Source organism: Syzygium oleosum, unplaced genomic scaffold, assembly GCF_021117445.2.
Source record: "Syzygium oleosum isolate NSW1041296 unplaced genomic scaffold, Sole_v2.1 Sole_v2.02, whole genome shotgun sequence".
In the NCBI taxonomy this organism is placed as follows: domain Eukaryota; kingdom Viridiplantae; phylum Streptophyta; class Magnoliopsida; order Myrtales; family Myrtaceae; genus Syzygium; species Syzygium oleosum.
In genome coordinates this window covers 17,402,643-17,420,327 of record NW_026607486.1, presented here as the reverse complement: position 1 = coordinate 17,420,327, position 17,685 = coordinate 17,402,643, and the positions used below count along the sequence as shown (strand labels likewise).

The 17,685-nt window shown below is 42.2% G+C and overlaps 2 protein-coding genes across 4 annotated transcripts; one reads left to right on the top strand and one right to left on the bottom strand.

Annotated features, from left to right (window-relative positions):
* Positions 1-751: 751 nt before the first annotated feature.
* Positions 752-5,277, bottom strand: LOC115671457 (peptidyl-prolyl cis-trans isomerase CYP23). Its single transcript, XM_030593024.2, has 8 exons — positions 5,063-5,277; positions 4,837-4,950; positions 4,560-4,708; positions 3,332-3,404; positions 3,143-3,232; positions 2,462-2,501; positions 1,143-1,225; positions 752-1,060 (listed from the first exon to the last, which is right to left on the bottom strand). Exons 1-8 carry the CDS (start codon positions 5,177-5,179, stop codon positions 1,040-1,042), a joined length of 687 nt encoding a protein of 228 aa, XP_030448884.1. The 5' UTR covers positions 5,180-5,277; the 3' UTR covers positions 752-1,039.
* Positions 5,278-10,448: 5,171 nt separating this feature from the next.
* On the top strand, positions 10,449-13,101 carry LOC115670418 (F-box/kelch-repeat protein SKIP11-like). Of its 3 annotated transcripts, none has more exons than XR_008815847.1 (3): positions 10,449-10,666; positions 11,350-12,820; positions 12,964-13,101. XR_008815847.1 is itself a non-coding variant. In XM_030591694.2 (3 exons), exons 2-3 carry the CDS (start codon positions 11,362-11,364, stop codon positions 12,748-12,750), a joined length of 1,140 nt encoding a protein of 379 aa, XP_030447554.1. In that variant the 5' UTR covers positions 10,449-10,666; positions 11,350-11,361; the 3' UTR covers positions 12,751-13,101. The 3 variants fall into 3 exon arrangements, 2 of the variants coding, with proteins under 2 accessions (XP_030447554.1, XP_030447546.1); XM_030591694.2 differs by having other exon boundaries at positions 11,350-11,851; positions 12,101-13,101; XM_030591686.2 differs by having other exon boundaries at positions 10,450-10,666; positions 11,350-13,101.
* The last annotated feature ends 4,584 nt before the right edge of the window (positions 13,102-17,685 follow it).

Below are 17,685 nucleotides of genomic sequence, written 5' to 3'. Positions count from 1 at the left end.
ATCCTCGCGCTGGTTTCCCTAACAACAGGCAGCACATATCTCACTTGTCATGTTCTTGAAAAGCTGACAATGAATATGCCTCTTGAAGCCCTTGCTTATTGAGGTGCAGTCTCCGAGTTACACAGAGGCATTGGTCGTGGAGATTTGAGGCAGCATGTGATGCTGAAGCATCTTTCGCTGTAGTTTCTTGTCTTTCTGTTTTGTTCGTTCCCAGGCTAAGTCTTCGACTTAAGACATTGTAATGAAGCATTACGTGAAGACTGGATGCAACTCTTAAGTGCATAACCATATTTAAAAGAGAACAGATAGGTCAGAACAACAATAGCTTGGTTTTATGATTTCCTTAGTTTTATTGTACATCTCTTATAAAATCGATGTTTGTTTCGCTTTCCTAACGACAAGTTCACATCAGAGTGGCCACCACAAAGAGAGAGTTCAGGCCAGAGTAAGGACATGGAACATACTGCGCGTGATCTGTTTTTCGTTTTAACCCCATGTTTGCCTTGCTCTTCCCAAGTACATCCAATCATCAATCAACAAGGAGATGGAAACCGAGACTTTCCATTGAAGCCTTGTTATGGATTTCTTATAAAGAAGCATTACCAAACGAAATTCGCAAGCATTATAAAATTGCTTTGCAATGGCTGAAAAATCAGCACAAATAAAATGCAATCAGATTCAAGCATCATTACTGGGAAAAGATTTGACAAATTCAGAAAAAAATATATGGATGAATGGCTCGAGTTCCCAATTTTGGAAGGGAAAATGTCTATGATTCTTCACTTTCTCACGTCAAGTAACTCCACTTATACAGTGTCAGCTTAGTCAACGAGAATGTTCTCGTGCAGTAACCTTCATCTTCAAGCCTTCCGTTTAACTTACAGAATGAATGAAACAGTTGAATATTCCCTTCTCATATCTTCCATGAGTTGACTCAATCTATACATAGCTAAAAGCAGTACACTGAGGATACATCAAAAGCACGATGGATGACTGATAAGGAAATCAGAAGACTTCCTTCCGATGAATCTAGAAAGCATCATGGGAAGCATTTCATCCTCTGGAAAATGAAACACGGGGTCCATATTACCATAAAGATCAAACAAAAATGTCATGGAAACTGCATTTAGACTTTTGTTTACCTGTCTCTCTACCTCAACAGCTGAAGCAGCAAGCCTGCGCCTCAAAGTCGAATTCTCCTCTTCACAACTCTCAGCCCTAGTATCTGAATGGCAAAATGCGTAAGGAGTATATTAGACTGGTCAATCAGAAACTGTTGAGCGTCTCCTGGTTGTAGTGACTATCAGCAAAACCAGTGAGCTATCACATTGGTCTGAAATGCTTATTTTACCTAGATAGCCAAACTTCACTGACAAACCATTGCTAATGAAACACAAAGATCATTTGCTTGCTCTTATATGCGAGTGCTATTTAGGTGGTAGTGATAATGCCACATTCCGTTCAGACATTTGAAGCACCTAAATGGAAGCGCAATGAGCACAATAACTGGACATTGTCCTTATCTTGGCATACTGGAGATGACAAGCCTTAAAGGGAAGGAGAATAGCTATGATGATATACAGCGTGTCTGGATAGAGTTTTTCTTTTCGCTTGTTGCATAATTTAAATCTTGCAGCAGACATGCTTTTACCTTTTTTAACCCTAAATACCTTAAACTTTCACAATATACAAATGTTGACACTTATATTCACATATATTTTTTCATAATTTTCTAAAATTTGGATAATAATTTTAATTTTGGCAGGAAAGTAAAAGAAAACGTTTTACTTAAACTTAATTCCAAACAAACAAGTGAATAAACTATACATATATCATTTTGTTCACAGAATTATTGCAAGGGATACACACTGAAGGAGCATCGAGGAATAAAATTCTAAGACCATTCGAAGGTGTATGTGAGAGTTGAGATGGTAGAAGTGATGCTACCTAGATCACGTGATAGCTATCCCCACGTGAGCAGAAATAGCAGGACAAAGTTTAGTTGGGACTGAGATCAAACCCAGCAAATCAAATGAATTAAAACAACCATTCCACCTAGCAGAGACCAATGCTCAAATGAATGTTCTACATTGAATAGTGAGAACGCAAAGGCGAGAGACGAAAATGTTCTACAGTGAACAGTGAGAATGCAAAGGCGAGAGACAAAAACAATCTCTACATAGGTAGTAGGTACACATTGGCCATGAAAATCGCAAATTGCAACGAGCAAACCACCTCCAATTGTTATGATGGTATCATATGCAGAGATTGCCACCTAAATATATGTTTGCACAAACACAAAGCCATATGGCTCTTTCTGCAACCAAAACTCAATAGCATATTGCTCATCTTTCTTCCTATACAAGGATAAGTAAAACTTAACGAAAGTGAGTGATGTAAAAGCAGGAAGTATTCATAATTAGCAAAATAAAGGGAAGAGTCACAAATTGATTGCTCTTACCATAATAATATGATGATAGAATTGTGATGCGCTCAGTTGGCTGGAAAAGGAAAAAAAAAAACGTCAGAGACAGCTTGGCAACAACTTATATTATTGAGAGCAATTACTATGTATCCCTAGAGGGTATCATAATACCGAGAGAATAAACTGACAATTATATAAGGAGAAAGTAAAGAAGTATAATACCAAAAGTCATCTATGAAATGATGTTCGCTACTTTGCCAAAATTTATATTGGAGGCATAAAGATAGCACTTAAAAATGGTGGTGCACAAAATACGCGGGCTAGATTCACATATGCAGGTGATACTTGATAGAGGCCCGGTTCTACCATGAGATTACCGCACCTTTTCTGCTAAAAAGCTGTTAAATGTCTCTAAGAACAGAATCATTATGGTGTGATACACTGTTTGCAAACAAATGCACCCTGAGAAATTATTTGGCTCTGCATTAACATGCCTTATTGCAACTGCAACAGTAAAAAGCCTACGCAAGGGAAGGAGTGTTGAGATGGATGTGCCCAGTAATTGAATATTTGTTTTTTATGGCCATAAGTTCCATTACATCTTCAAGACATTTCCTGGTGTCCTGTTCCAACATATTCATTGTATGGAATATGACCTCTCAATTAGTAAATCCAAAGTTGATTATTGAATAGTAAGCAAGAAGATTAGGAAGATACCATTACAAACATCCCTTCACGGCGAGTAGGTAGTTGCTCAAGCTTTTTCAATGTCTCGTCACCTTTGGTAACTCTACCAAATATAGCATACTGAAGTTCATCCACATCAGCATAACAGAAATAATCCCTAGTCAATTTGCAAAAATTCTCATGCATTAAGGTTAATCACCTGAACTAGCATTGGCATACCTTGCCATCAAGATGTGGAGCATCTCCAAGAAGTATTGAGAAAGAGGATTGTGCGCTGTCTGGATCGTCATATCTACAAAAAAAAAATTGACTTAAAAACAACCTTTGATATGAGTTCATCAAGTTTATTGTCTGTTGAACATTAAACAAAAACAATCCATAAAAGTACCGAGGGAGTTCCGCCCCAAAAATGTAGACTTTAATATGAGTTAAGAGATGAAGTCTTCATAAGGTTTTAAGTTGAATGTAACCCCCAGAAGATAACAAAAAGAAAATTGTCAGAATTTGTCATTAGGAAAGTTCACGCGTCAACATATGGATATGGCCAAGAGAAGAAAACTATCAAGAAGCTCGACAGGAATTAGTCAGGGTCAACCTAAACCTCTCCCAAACTTCTTGTAATTCACGCTGAGAGCAAAGGACTCATGGGAGCAGACACTGAATTTTGATGCGATCCAGCAATTAGATTGTCCTCTGTAGAGAAGACAAATCCATGTCTTTAGATATCTGACCTCTCAATTCTCCAAGATCCTTATTAATCTAAATCTCATCTCTTAGATAAATAGCTCATTTCTGAACCATCTGAACTTCTTAAGACCCTCATTCTGAATTCTTGGCCAATGCAACATATCCCAAGAAAATGACATACGCAAACAGCTCAATATGAGTCATATGACGCCCTTTTGTCCTTATACGTACTCAATTAAGATATATTTAATTGGGTTGAATATAGCAAATAAGAAACTCAGAGATTCCATCAATATCGTTTGACTCGGAGGATCCCACACATTCAGCAAATTATACTTTTAAGCTTCACAAAACCTAGTAATATTTTACTCTTAGTTAAATGTATGTCCACCGCACTACACCTTCAAGGGACTTTATCAGTTTCTACAGAAACAGAATACTTAGAAGCATGAGATGTCTCATATCGGTGGAGTTCAACATCCATTGGGTGATCTCAAAATGATATAGCAGCAGACTCCGTCGAAACCCAGAATGCTCATATGCTGAGAACCATTACCACTTCGCAAAAGCACGTCACCTTTACATGTGTCTCTAGCTACCGCAGAAGGAAAACTTAATTAGAGACCTCAATTTTACTGCATCGTTACGGCATACAAGTCCCGAATCGAAGAATTCCCCCCCGCAATAGCAAGTAACGTGCAGTGATCCTCATTGGAGAGCAAAGTCTGCTGTGTTCATCAAAAAGAAACGTTTTCTTTACCTCCCCATGGAAAGAATGCCCCTGACATGCTTGACATCACTGAACTCGCCGACGACAGTTTTCTCGGCTTCCGTTCTCTGCTCATCATTCATGGGTGCGGATCTCCCATTCGCTACATCAGCCACTTGGGCAACAAAACCTTTATCCACCTATTCCGATCACATTACGCGCACTGTCTTCATCAATACCGTGACCCACATTGAAAACCAAGACATCCCAACCAAAAAAAAAACAAAAAGAAAGGGCCGCGGCCACCAGGCTTCTTCGGAGAGCATACCCGAAAGAAGTGATTGGTATTGTAGCCCCCGAGACGGACGAGCTTGAAAATGTGATCCACCGTTCTTGGAGCAACGCTCGGAAAGAACCCGAACTCGATGTCCCCATAATTAGTCTGCGGGCGGACAGAACGAAAGCGGTCGCCACGCAATTCAGGACGAGGAAAACTGCCGAACATCCCGCGGAATCAATCGAGGGAAAGAAATGTAGGGGTCGGGAACAAGAACCTGGAAAACGACACGAGCTGATCCGAGGTGGGGTTCCTGCGATGCGGCGCGCGCGCAGGCGGCGAGCACCAGGACGAGGCAAGCGGCGATGGAGGATCCGCCGCTGCGAGACCTCATGCTTGCCGCTGCTTGCTCGGTGTGGCGCTCGGAAACTGGATTCCACAGAGTCAACGATCAGATCGCCGGGTTGCCTCGCCGGGACCGATTTGATCTAAAGCCCGCTTAACGGCGCCGAAGAGGTCTGGAAAACGGGCCGGGTCGGGTCGGGTCGGTATTTTGAAAAATCGGATCGGCCCGAACATTTCGGGCTTCAACTTCCAGGCCTGGTTGACAGTCAAAAGTTATGATGGCAACCCCGTAAAACGCTCTCGTCAATGCATTGCTTGCTCTATCTTGGCAAATGTGAAGCTGATTCGTTTAACGAAAAATAAATAATTTAAAAAATATTTTTTTTTAAAAGCGATTGTATATATTGCTTATAAAGATGAACGAACGAATAAAAATTTCATTATCCATAAAAAGGTTTAAACATAAATCGTTATCGATAATGAAAATATTTTTTGTTAATTAATTATTTCGAGAGATTTAAGGGATTATTTTTAGAAAATTATTTTCCAAGCCATTTATTTCTGGCAAAACAAACGGAGCTTCTTGTGTTTTAGGTTTTCGAGAAAACGGTACCGAATTTATCAAGCATTATCTTGGTGTAATTCGTTTATACTTGCTTATCGAGGCACTTGAACGTGTAATTTTCCTTTCAGACCATTTGAAGATGTACTTTTTATATATGAAAGTAATAAAAAAAAATTAATCTGTTCTACTTTTAATACCTGAGGATAAATTTTTTATGAGTTTTTCATTAAAAACTAATGTAACTCGAGACAAATACCGAGCTCGGGCACTGTTGGCTAGGGCCTGGCACATGGGGCCGGCACGGCTCGATGACCATCCCCACAGCTCCCGGGTGGTTGAGACCCCATTTCCAAAAGTGGCACGGCAATAACGAGTCTGGTTTAGTAACTAGCCGACGGAACAATGCGCGTTCGGAACTAAAATTTTAAAAAAAATAATAATAATAAAATAAAAGGGGAAATTTATCTCGGAATAAAAAAGTCCCTGATATTTTTTTTTTTCTTTCGGTTCGATTAGATGGCCGACCCCACCACGCGCATGATGAACGACCCACTAAAGAAAATGTTGCGGATCGATTCCAAAACGGGGATCGGACATGTCACATGGGCGTGACTTGAAACCTGCCAATCTCCCCTTCTTTTAAGGCACTGATTTGGAAAACCACTAGTTGCTAAATGATCGATTTTTATAATGTTTTGTATCACCCGAAACCACTGTCATCTTCCTACCCTCTTTCTATATTCATATTTATTTGTTTGTTTATTTTTTAGTAGAGATCTTTTGCTCCATGCGTGGGCCAGAGATGTCTCCAGCTTTGTTTTCAATACTCAAAAATTTCATTATCCACCACCACCACCCCCCCCCCCTCCCCCACATTTTTTTTTATTTTGTGGAGAATCAGCATCCCTATAAAGTTGCACTTTCAATTGTACCCTTATTCTTAATCCCTTCTCATGAACTTAATTAAAAAGAACTCTTTCGTCTTTTCGAAAACATAAAAAGAAAAAATAATAAGAAGATGGAAATACGGACTCTGTGAGCGTTAAATATCTCTTATCGCTTTGTCTACGGAGCTTAGATGCTCTCTATACGTGTAGTTTCCATCTGCCTATCGGTTTAAGTTTTTAAATCGGACATTTTCACGTGGTATTTGAGCCGGATCTCCCTTTCGATTATCGGCTTAAAAATATTTCTTTTTATCCCTTTTGCCTTTTGGCATCGTGCCAAAAGAGAAAATGCTTAGTGGTGTGCGCTAGTCGCGAATTTCGCCCATTTTCTTTTTGAACACCTTTCGCGTCTTCCAATAATGCTCCACATGACGGACACGTCTTTACACGAGTGGCCGCCACGTGTTCGCGCGCCATTGGATGAGACGTTGACCCGCCCTTTGAGAAGGAATATTACACGGATCACGCGAGTACACTCGATTAGTTAATGTACATGTACCGAAATAGAAATTCGATTCTTAAGGACAAGTACAACGGATTTCGCGACAAAATTTGATGCCCAACCGGTCAATTACCGAATATAAGCACGACAACAATCATTAAAAAAAAATCTCCTTTTGCCACTTTAAATGTACGTTAATCTGTGACGAAAACTCACACTTAAAATATAATTTAGGACGTTGTTTGGAAAAAAAAAAATCGAACAAATTATTCAAGTTATGGTTATTCTTTATTCTCCTAAATAAATTATAATGCTTGTACGACATATGAAAAGTTATTCTTACGAAAGCTACATACAAAGATAGAAGGCGTGTCTTGATAATAGCATTTTTTTTCCCCTAATATAGCCTATATTGGCCCGCCGAGATGGTTGGGAAAAAAAAAACAAAGGAGTCGAAAAGGAAGATGGAAAACTAAGGAAGAAAAATACAATTCAAAGCGAATTTCCCAACTTTCTTGAAAAGAAAATTAAACCATACAAAAAAACGCAAAACTTTTGGGAATTCGTAGAAGGGTAAATATATCACAAAAAACCTCAAACTGGTACGTCCGTGATAAATTTACCCAAAACTAATTTTTTGATCACCAAAAATCCTAAATTAGTATATCCGTGACAAATTCATTTTCCTTAGTTTATGTTAAATTTTACCATCAAATTGATGAGCTGGATGACACACGGCAGTTGACGAGCGTAACAGTTTAGAGTTTTACCTCCGTTTGTCACGAGGTGTACCGATTTATGATTTTTCGTGATATTAATTCAATTTAACGGGAACTAACGGAGGGTAAATTTGTCACAAATGCACCAGTTTATGATTTTTTATGGTCAAAAAGTTAATTCGGGGTAAATTTATCACGGCATACCAGTTTGGATTTTTTCGTGGCATTAACTCTTTAATCTAGGAGAATATCTATAGGAATTAAATAAGAGAGATCAGCCAAAACATTACCATTTTTGTGTATTTTCTTCTTCTTTTTTTTATACGGTTGGTAAGAGGGCAATGGGTGCGAGACCCGATCCTGAACGAGGCCCGTCAATTTATTTTATTTTTATTTTTATTTTTAAATTTCGAACGATAAGATATGGTCGGATCGACAGTATGCCCAAAACCTAATCGGAGGTCCACCGAAAGGATTTTAATATTAAATTAAAAATCGACTGATGGCGCACTTTGATCGAAGTGGGGTCGCGTGCTTAGCTGTGGGCATCGTTCGAAGCGCGGCGCTCTTTTCTATTTCTCTTCTTTCCCCCGGGGTGGGGGGGGGGACCCACTTTTGGCCCTTTTCTTTTTTTTGGGCATTAGAAAAACAACGACTAATTATGACTTTCGAATTGACCGCGTAAAATAAAAGTCCTCTTTTTATTTTATTTTATCTTATGTATTTTTTTTTGTGGGGGGCGGGGGGGCGGGGGGTCAGAATATAAAATAAAGTTAGCGAAAAGATGGGTAGTTAAAATCCTCAAATATTCGACCCAAAAATAATAATAATTCGCAAATAAATAGTGGATCGGGCCGAAAATGTGAAGTTCTTTTTCTTTCACACGGGCAGTGCGTATTCTAAGTTTTCGAAAAGAATTAGAGTCGCTTATTATTGTCTCCTACTTACTTCTTCGTCTTCTTATTTAATTTATTTTTCAGAAGAAGCCATAGAAAAAACCCTAAACCATGCTCATTACTTATCGCGGCACGTTTACCCCGAACTTTTTTCGTGACGTCAAGAGCCTCAGACCATGCCTATTGTGACATGTTCATTCTAGACTTCTTCTCGTGACACAAGAAACCCTAAACACGTACCTGCGTGACACATTTGCCTTCGGTCAAGGCTCCGCCAGATGATTTTTCAGCCAAAACAATGTCGTTTTTACGCCATGTTAACACCGTTTGCTTTCCGGCGTCCATGTAGGAACGGTTCTCGTTGACAGAATCTTGAATTTTAAATTTTTGATGTCTCATATGAATATTTAGGATAAACACGTTATTGTAGACACAGTTTAAGATTCTTGGCCTTTTATTATAATTCTTTTTTGGGAGGTAAAGAAAGGTCCAAATCACGGGTCAAGTGACAACTATAAGACATGATTAAGTAAAGCTTGTTATCTTTTGTGATCATTTTCATTACAAGAGAGATGCGTTCATTGGTGGATCATTTGATTTGACTCGAGGTTGCTTTCGGTCCGATCGGTCTTCCTTTTTTTTTTTTAAATCTTTTCTTCTTCTTTTTTAATTCTCGAGATGGGCTGGCAATGTCGGTGTAATGTCGCATTATTTTCCCTGTTGATTTCTCTAAACCTTCGGACAGCTCATAATTAATCCAACAATATCAAAAGTACATGCGTTTTCACTCGAGTTATGTATAGTGATATGATGATTTGATGGAGAGTAACTTCCATAATTGAGAGGCTAAATACCACGCAATATCAATAGCTTGAAAGATTGGAAAGTGAAGAAAATATGGACTTTGAAGGGGTTTGGTTTAGCTTTGTGGACCGACATAATTATCGTCTGGCGAGGCTTTCGCGAAGTTATATCGATTTTTTTTTACTTTAAAATCAATCGAATTGAACTATATGTGTCAATAATTAGGTCAATGCGCGAAAAAAAAAAACATGATGTGATGTAGCCAAACATATATGGATTTTTGGGGGCGCCCGGCATTAGAATTTACATTGGATCATGTAAGCTTTTCGCTACCAGATTAAAGAAAAAACTTAAAGATTGCCTCCTCGAATTTTAACCTAGATTCGTCTCGCTCTCTCGACTTTTTATTCATTGACAGATCGGCCCCTGACGTTCTATCTACGATCTCAAATCACCTCATGGCTTCACCGCCGATGCGAATCCGGTTCAATTCGATCCCGACTTTCAGCACACCATTCTTTTCGGGACAATTTTGCCATACCGGACGCATGCCGATCTGGACAGGTGTCCGTCGATTTCGTGCCAATCCCAAATGACACCACGTCGAACTACGAGGGCCGTACCATTTCGCAGTTAAGAAATCGGCATCTGATAAAGCTCAATTCAGCAGTACATCACGTGCAATCAAATTCCACCCAAAATTTCGGGGGATAATAACGCGGAGTTGCAGGGGGGGAGGGTGGGGGGTGTAAATGCAATTACGCGAAAGTCGAGGGGCCAAATCCATTTTGCTAATAACTAAAAAAAAGAAAAGGGAATAAATACACCTGTCAACATGTAAATAAAACAGAAAGGTTGATTTTCTTTCTTTCTCTCTTTTTTTTTTTAAAAAAAAAAATCTTTTTATTTCCGTCTTTGGGCAAATCTGGGAGCTCCACCGGCCACATCTGAAGCTGCTCTGATTTGCAGAGAAAATCTAGAGGAAGGACGACTCTAGAGAGAGAGAGAGAGAGAGAGAGAGAGCGCGCGCGCGCGAAGAACGGAAGCTTGCGCCGGTGAGGGGGAAAGGGATCGCCGGAACGGAACGGAGGGAGGAAGGTCGAAGGCGAATCCGAATCGAAGCGCTTCTTCTTCCTTTTTCCATTCCCCTTCAACTTCAATCAGTAAGTCGCCGAATCTCTCTCCCTCTCTCTCTGTCTCTCTCGCTCTCGCTCTCGCTCTCGCTTTTGGCTGATCCCGTCTCGTGCTCCCGGGAGCCGCCGCCGTCGTGTTCCGTCGCCGGATTCAGCGGCGGCTCGGAGTCGTCCCCGCGATTGGCCGTTACGACCGGATTCCGATCGAATCGGCGGAATCTCCCGGCCGCGTGCTCCGATTCCTTGGCTCGCGGCGGGGGTTTGTCCGGTTCTCGTCCGTCTCGGGAGCGGGTCGTTGTTTCGACTCGACGGTTCGATCGCCCCGAGCTCCGATGTGCTTCGTCGCGGTGGGGTTTTGGTATCGGCGATCGTGATTTTTCGTGCGCCGCGACACGACATCGAATTGCGCGAGTCTCTTTTTTTCCGTTTTCCCTATTTGTGTTTTTTTTTTTCCGGGTTTGTTATATTTCGAATCGGGTTAATTTGTGTGGTTCCGGGGGCGATGAAACGATTGATTTCTTAATTAAAAGGGCGGTTTTGGAGTTAAATTGAGGTATCGAGTGTTAAATGCTCTCTGTTTCGAGCGCATTTTGCAGTTTCTTCTTCCTCGAAGTAGAGCTTGACTGTTGAGTTAATGCAGAGTTTGCGTAGAGAGAAAGCCTGTGGATTGATTTGGGTCTGTGAGTGACTTCGGTTACCCTGTTTGTTGATAGATAAAAGGAGACATGTTGGAGGGTCGTTCCTGTCTGGTTTCGAGGATGTTCTCGAGCTCTTGCCGGCCGGAAACCAATTGGTCTTGCAAGACTTGCAGGCTCGAGGTGGAAATTCGCGGCAGCAAGCGCCTGCCCGGTGCTGACGTGGAGGATTATCGGCGAAGGAAGTCGTTCAAGCTTTTTGATCTGCAAGACGAAACTTCTTGGGGTTGGCATGGAAAGTCCGATGGTAGGAGCGTCTTCGACGCTGGTAATGCTGAAGAGGGTCTCCTATATGATGATACGAAAGAAGATCGCAAGCAAGAAGAAGGCAGTGTGTGTCAGGCTTTTCTGTGCGAAGAATCGGATAATCAACGTCATGCTGGGGATTCTTCACACTCGAATTCCCTTATCAACTCCATTGGCAGGGATATGTCAATTAACTGTCTTATTCGTTGCGCGAGATCCGATTATGGTTCCATTGCCTCATTGAATCGGAGTTTTCGGTCATTGATTAACACTGGTGAGCTCTATAAAATGAGGAGACGGAATGGCATTGTCGAGCACTGGATTTATTTTTCTTGCAACTTGCTCGAATGGGATGCTTTCGACCCAATTCGGGGTCGATGGATGCACCTTCCGAGAATGATCTCAAACGAATTGTTCATTTTTTCTGATAAAGAGTCCTTGGCAGTGGGCACCGAGCTTCTTGTATTTACTACGTACATGATATACAGGTATAGCATTCTAACAAATTCTTGGTCCTCTGAAGGCGGGATGAATGCTCCGAGGTGCCTGTTTGGATCTGCTAGTCTTGGAGAGATAGCGATCGTAGCTGGTGGGCAGGATCCTCTTAATAACATACTGAGCTCTGCGGAGATGTACAACTCCGAAACTCATGAATGGCATCCTCTTCCAAGCATGCACAAACCAAGGAAGATGTGTTCCGCAGTGTTTATGGATGGCAAGTTCTACGTAATTGGCGGGATTGGCGGCAGTGAAGGGAGGGTTCTCACATGTGGGGAGGAATATGATATAAAGACGGGACGTTGGACCGAAATCCCCGATATGTCCCCGGGAAGAGAGACTGACATACCTGCTTCAGCCGAAGCACCTCCTTTGGTTGCAGTCGTGAACAACGAACTGTATTCTGCTGATTATGCGAACATGGAAGTGAGAAAGTATGATAAGGTGCAAAGGATGTGGTTTCCGGTGGGTAGACTACCTGAAAGCGCAGCCTCGACATATGGATGGGGCCTTGCCTTCCGAGCTTGTGGAGACAGCCTCATCGTCATTGGTGGACCTCAAAATTTCATCGAGCTCAACTCTTGGGTTCCAAGTGAAGGCCCTCCAATGTGGAACTTGCTCGCCCGGAAGCGATCGAGCAACTTTGTCTATAATTGTGCTGTTATGGGATGCTGAGTTGCTGGATTGCCCTATGCCATACCTCTAGCGCTTCCTCACACGATGAGTTGAGCAAGATGGGTATAAGGTTCGTTGCAAGATTTTATTTGCTCGTGGCGGCACTATCCTCTTCTTTCGGTCTGGATTGGGAGAGACAAGGCGAGGAGTTTCGGGTTCTCTTGATTCTATAGATGTTGTCTCTTAACAAGAGGTCTTGATTTTCTTTCACAGGCTTTTTTTTCAATCACAACGCTTTTGCAAATTTGGAGTTGGTGCCTAGTGCCCGCTCCCTTTGCAGTGACATGCAGCATTTCAGGGAATGGTCTCACATCAATGGAGTCAATAAAATACAAAGTGCCAATTGCTCCATCCTGGGCGATGCCTGGATTTTCTTCTCTTATATCCTATACAAAGCCAGCTGTCTGGATCTATTCCTTTATCTTCTCGTTTGCTTTTTCGAAATAACTTGATTCACCACTTGGAACTGGAAGTTCTCATTGCCTGGCTTCAACTTCAATAGAGAAGAACGGGTTCAGTTTTTAAACCGCGGTCCTGTCTGGCCCGATCCTCTCGCTTTCTGGGGGCCGCCCCCAACCCTGTCATGGGCCTTTTGGCTGAGCTTTCATGGGTTTTCTTAATCATGTAAAGCTGTAACGAATGACGGGCTTGAAGTCACTTCAGTGCAGAGTTGGTACGTTCCCTGAAAAGTTCGCATCAGCCGGAAAAGCAGAACTAATCCCTTCTAAGCGACTTAGGTAGGGTGCTTGAGTTAAATGGAATCGTCCAAGTACCATTTCAAAAAATGGGTCATGCTGTGGGAGTGCTTATTAGCTCAGGATATGATTATTCGTGACATCGATCCGATTCAGTCGGCCATGGCGACCCCGGGGCACCATGTGTAAGGGCTCTCGAATAGTGGGGGCCCAAATGGTTTCGTGTTCCTCGATAGGTTGTTTCTTTTTTAGAGAAAGATCTTAGCACCGGGAGGGAAATGAAGCTCTTGTGCAAGATAGAGGAACCCTAACTTGACAGATAAAAAGGGAAACAAAACTTTTATTGCACTTAAAACAAGGGTTAATATCACGAAAAACCCTAAACTGGTACACTTGTGACACATTTACCCCAAACTATTTTTTTGACCATAAAAAACCCCAAACTGGTACACCTGTGACAATTTTACCCCGAACATACACAAACCAAACCGGCGATACACGTGTGACGTTTATCCCAACTAATTTTTAATATTATTTTTATTTTTTGAATTTTTTTGAATTTTTTCTTTTCTTTTTTTTTCTTCACTTCAACCTTCGGCGACCGGCCAGAGGCGGAAGCCGGCGAGGGCCGCCCTCGCTCGACTCGGCAAGGGCGACCCTCGCCGGCGTCGGGCGAGCCGTCTCGTCCGCCCGGGCGGTCGACCTCGCCCGAGTCGGGCGAGGGTCGCCCTTGCTGGCCGGGCGAGGGCAACCCTCGCCCGGGCGTAGGCGAGGGTCGCCCTCGCCGGATCCGGCGAGGGCGGCCCTCGCCCGATCTGCGGGGGTCGCCCTCGCCCGAGTTGGGCGAGGACGGCTCTCGCCCGACGCCGCCGAGGCGGCCCGACACCGGGGAGGGCGGCCCTCGCCGACGCAGCGAGGGCGACCCTCGCTCGATACCGACGAGGGCGGCCCTTGCCGGATTTGGCGAGGACGGTCCTCGCCCGACGCCGGCGAGGGCAGCCCTCGCCCGATATCGGCGAGGGTCGCCCGACGCAGGCGAGGGCAGCCCTCGTCCGATACCGGCGAGGGTCGCCCTCGCTGGATCTGGCGAGGACGGCCCTCACCCGACGCCGGCGAGGGCGGCCCTCGCCGACTTCCGCCTCTGGCCGGTCGCAAAGAAAAAAAAAATAAAAGGAAAAAAATAAATAAATAAATAAAAATTCGAAAAAAAAATTAAAATTAAAATTTTAATTCAGGGTAAAATTGTCACATATGTACCAGTTTTGGGTTTTTTTTGGTAAGTTCAGGGTAAAATTGTCACAGATGTACCAGTTTGGGGTTTTTTATGGTCAAAAAAATAGTTCGGGGTAAAATTGTTACAGGTATACCAGTTTGGGGTTTTTTATGTTCAAAAAATTAGTTTGGAGTAAATGTGTCACAAGTGTACCAGTTTAGGGTTTTTCGTGGTATTAACCCCTTAAAACAAAGAAGAGTTCGTAATTTGAAAAGACTTAAGACTCCCATCATAATGAAGTTACGTAGGTAAGAAGTTGTCTATCGAATACCTGGATAGTAGATATCAAGTTGAAACTCACAACGAACGCATTTTATATGGTTCTCAATCTCGCCTCAAGAGTATACCGCGTACAAATCAATTCAAGACAAATGCTAGACTTACTAAAGACCGATTTACAAGGTTGTTAGATGATGTGTTAGATTGTGATTGGTTCCTGAATATGCCCACTTGTTTAAAGGGCTACATCAAAATTTGATACTTCATTTAGGGTGTGCATGAATACCATTCTGTGCCCGGGAACTATTTCTGAACAGAAATAATTTTTTTTTTATTCTGTGCCCGGAAACAATTTCTGAGTATTCTTTAACAAAAAAAAAAATTAATTTCTGAGTATTTGAAGGCGTTTGATAAACTGTCCAAAATTTCTATTCCTAGAGTAGAAAAGAACAGAAATGCATTTGGTAACTACACAAAATTTCTGTTCCCAAATAATATTTTAATAATATTTTGAATTGTTTAATTTTTTTTTTCTTTCTACCTATTTTCTTCTTTGGTCATGGCCGGTCGCCGGCGACCGGCCACATCCCAGGGCCGGCGAGGGCGTCACGACCCTTGCTTGGCCGCCCGGCGGAGGCGAGGTCGCCCTCGCCGCGAGGGCGAGGCGGACCCTTGCGGCTGGGCGGGCGGCCTCGCCGGTCGGTCGCGACGGCGAGGTTGGCCTCGCCCGAGACGGCGAGGCTAGGCCTCGCCAGATTTGGCGAGGCCAAGCCTCGCCGTGGTCGCGACGGCGAGGCTTGGCCTCGCCAAATCTGGGCGAGGCCTAGCCTCGCCGATCTCTGGGCGAGGCCGACCTCGCCGTCGCGACCAACACGAGGGCGACCCTCGCCTCCGCCGACGGCCGGCGAGGGCCGTGACTCCCTCGCCGGCCCTGGGCTGTGGCCGGCCGCCGGCCTAGCCCAGGGAAGATCAACACAAAAATAGGAAAAGAAAAAAAAGAAAAAAAACTGATTCTCAAAATTGTGCCGAGAAACAAGAAACAACTTTTTTTTACTTCTTGTTTCTCTTCCAAAACTGTTTCTTAGCACAAATTTTTGAAAAAATGTGCCCGGGAACAAAAAGTTTACCAAACGCATTTCTGTTCCCAAATTATTTCTGGGAACAAAAGAACAGAAGTTTTCACTGTTTGGCACGTTGCCAAACAGGCCCTTAGCAAATCAATTTCGTGAAGAAATCTTAATAAGTCGAACATTACTCCTGCGTTTATAGAGGTCTCAGTCACATTTTATAAGGAGATCTGATTCAATGAGGTGGAGACCAATGGCCCAGTATCCCCCACTTGCCATCATGGAACAAGCGAAACGAACCTAAAAAATGAATTTTGAAACACAGTGTACTCTATAATTCGAATTTAACGAGGTTTTTCCTATGTATCGAATATTGCACACTGTAAATAACAGCTATATTCCAACAAACACAGCGATATGTCGTGCTTCGCAAGTGAATATCGATCCATGTAAACTCCCCCCGACTCTCTAGTCAACAATAATTGAGTTATCACTTTGCTTGGCTTCGGGTGACGCTGACGTTTCATGAGTTTGGTCTTGAGATTCTCGACCTGCTACTAGTCGTCGCATCTTGTCAAAGTTCCACGAGAACATTACATGAATTTCATTGATCGGCAAAACTGACATTAAAAGTTCACGAGAGTCTACACTTTTGGTACGACATCTACCGTACTCTTGTGAGGAACTTTGCTCCCTACTGTTTGAATCAATAAAATTACCCTGTTTTTCTTTTGTTTATTTTTTTTGGCCCAAATAACAAATTTTCTTTCAAGTTGGCATTTTCTTTTTCTTTCTTTCTTTTTTGTGTGTGTTTTTTTTGGGGCCCAATAACCACTTGGTTGCTAAAAGAAAAGTTGGCGCCACCCAAACAAGACACTGACAGGGCATCTTTTCCTAAATTGGATCCGCTTGGCATTTTCTTTTTCTTCTCTCTTCTTTTTTATGTCCTCCGGGCCCAATATCTACTTTTTTTTTGCTAAGTAGGCCCAATATCTACTTGGTTGCCAGCAAAGAAGATAACCCAAATCTGTCTCTCTGTCTCTCTGTCTCTCTCAAATCGGGGAGAAACGGGCAAACAGTAATTGTACCAGAAAGTGATCGAACGTGGTCTCCACTGGCATACTTATTCTCGCCACGTGAAGCTTCACCCATCTCCTTTTTAGCTCCCTTTTTCTCCAACCCCGTGTCGTTGTATCTGGTCTTGAAGTGATATCTTACCTGCGAAAAATCTTTCTTAGGACACGCATAAAATCTATTCTGGAGTAAAAATTCTGCTCCAGAATGCATTCCGAAATAGAAATGCGTTTATTAAAAAATTTCCGGAATGCATTCTGGAGCAATTTTTACATTCTGTAATAAAAATGTGTTTGTTAAAAATACTTGATTCCAGAATACATTCTTGATTCCAGAATGCATTTTTGATTCCAGAATGAGTTTTGGGCAAGAAAAAGAGGAATGCATTCTCCCTATTTTCTATCTTTTTCTCATTAATTTTTTTTTTCAAAAAATGCATAAAAATTGAAAAATTCCAGAAAAATTCATAAAAATTTCCAGAAAATAAAAAAAGTTAGATTTTGAGAAAATAGGAAATTTGGTGAATTTTTTTCAAAAAATATAAAAAAATCAAAAATTTCAAAACTTCACGGAATGGCTTAGAATACTTTTGGACACCCACTTTGAG

Coding starts and splice junctions, on each gene's coding strand:
- LOC115671457 (XM_030593024.2), bottom strand. CDS start 5,179: ATGAGGTCTCGCAGCGGCGGATCCTCCATCGCCGCTTGCCTCGTCCTG. Junction 4,709..4,836: donor ATACCAATCACTTCTTTCGG/GTATGCTCTCCG, acceptor TGATCGGAATAG/GTGGATAAAGGTTTTGTTGC. Junction 1,061..1,142: donor CTGTTGAGGTAGAGAGACAG/GTAAACAAAAGT, acceptor TTCATTTTCCAG/AGGATGAAATGCTTCCCATG.
- LOC115670418 (XM_030591686.2), top strand. CDS start 11,362: ATGTTGGAGGGTCGTTCCTGTCTGGTTTCGAGGATGTTCTCGAGCTCT.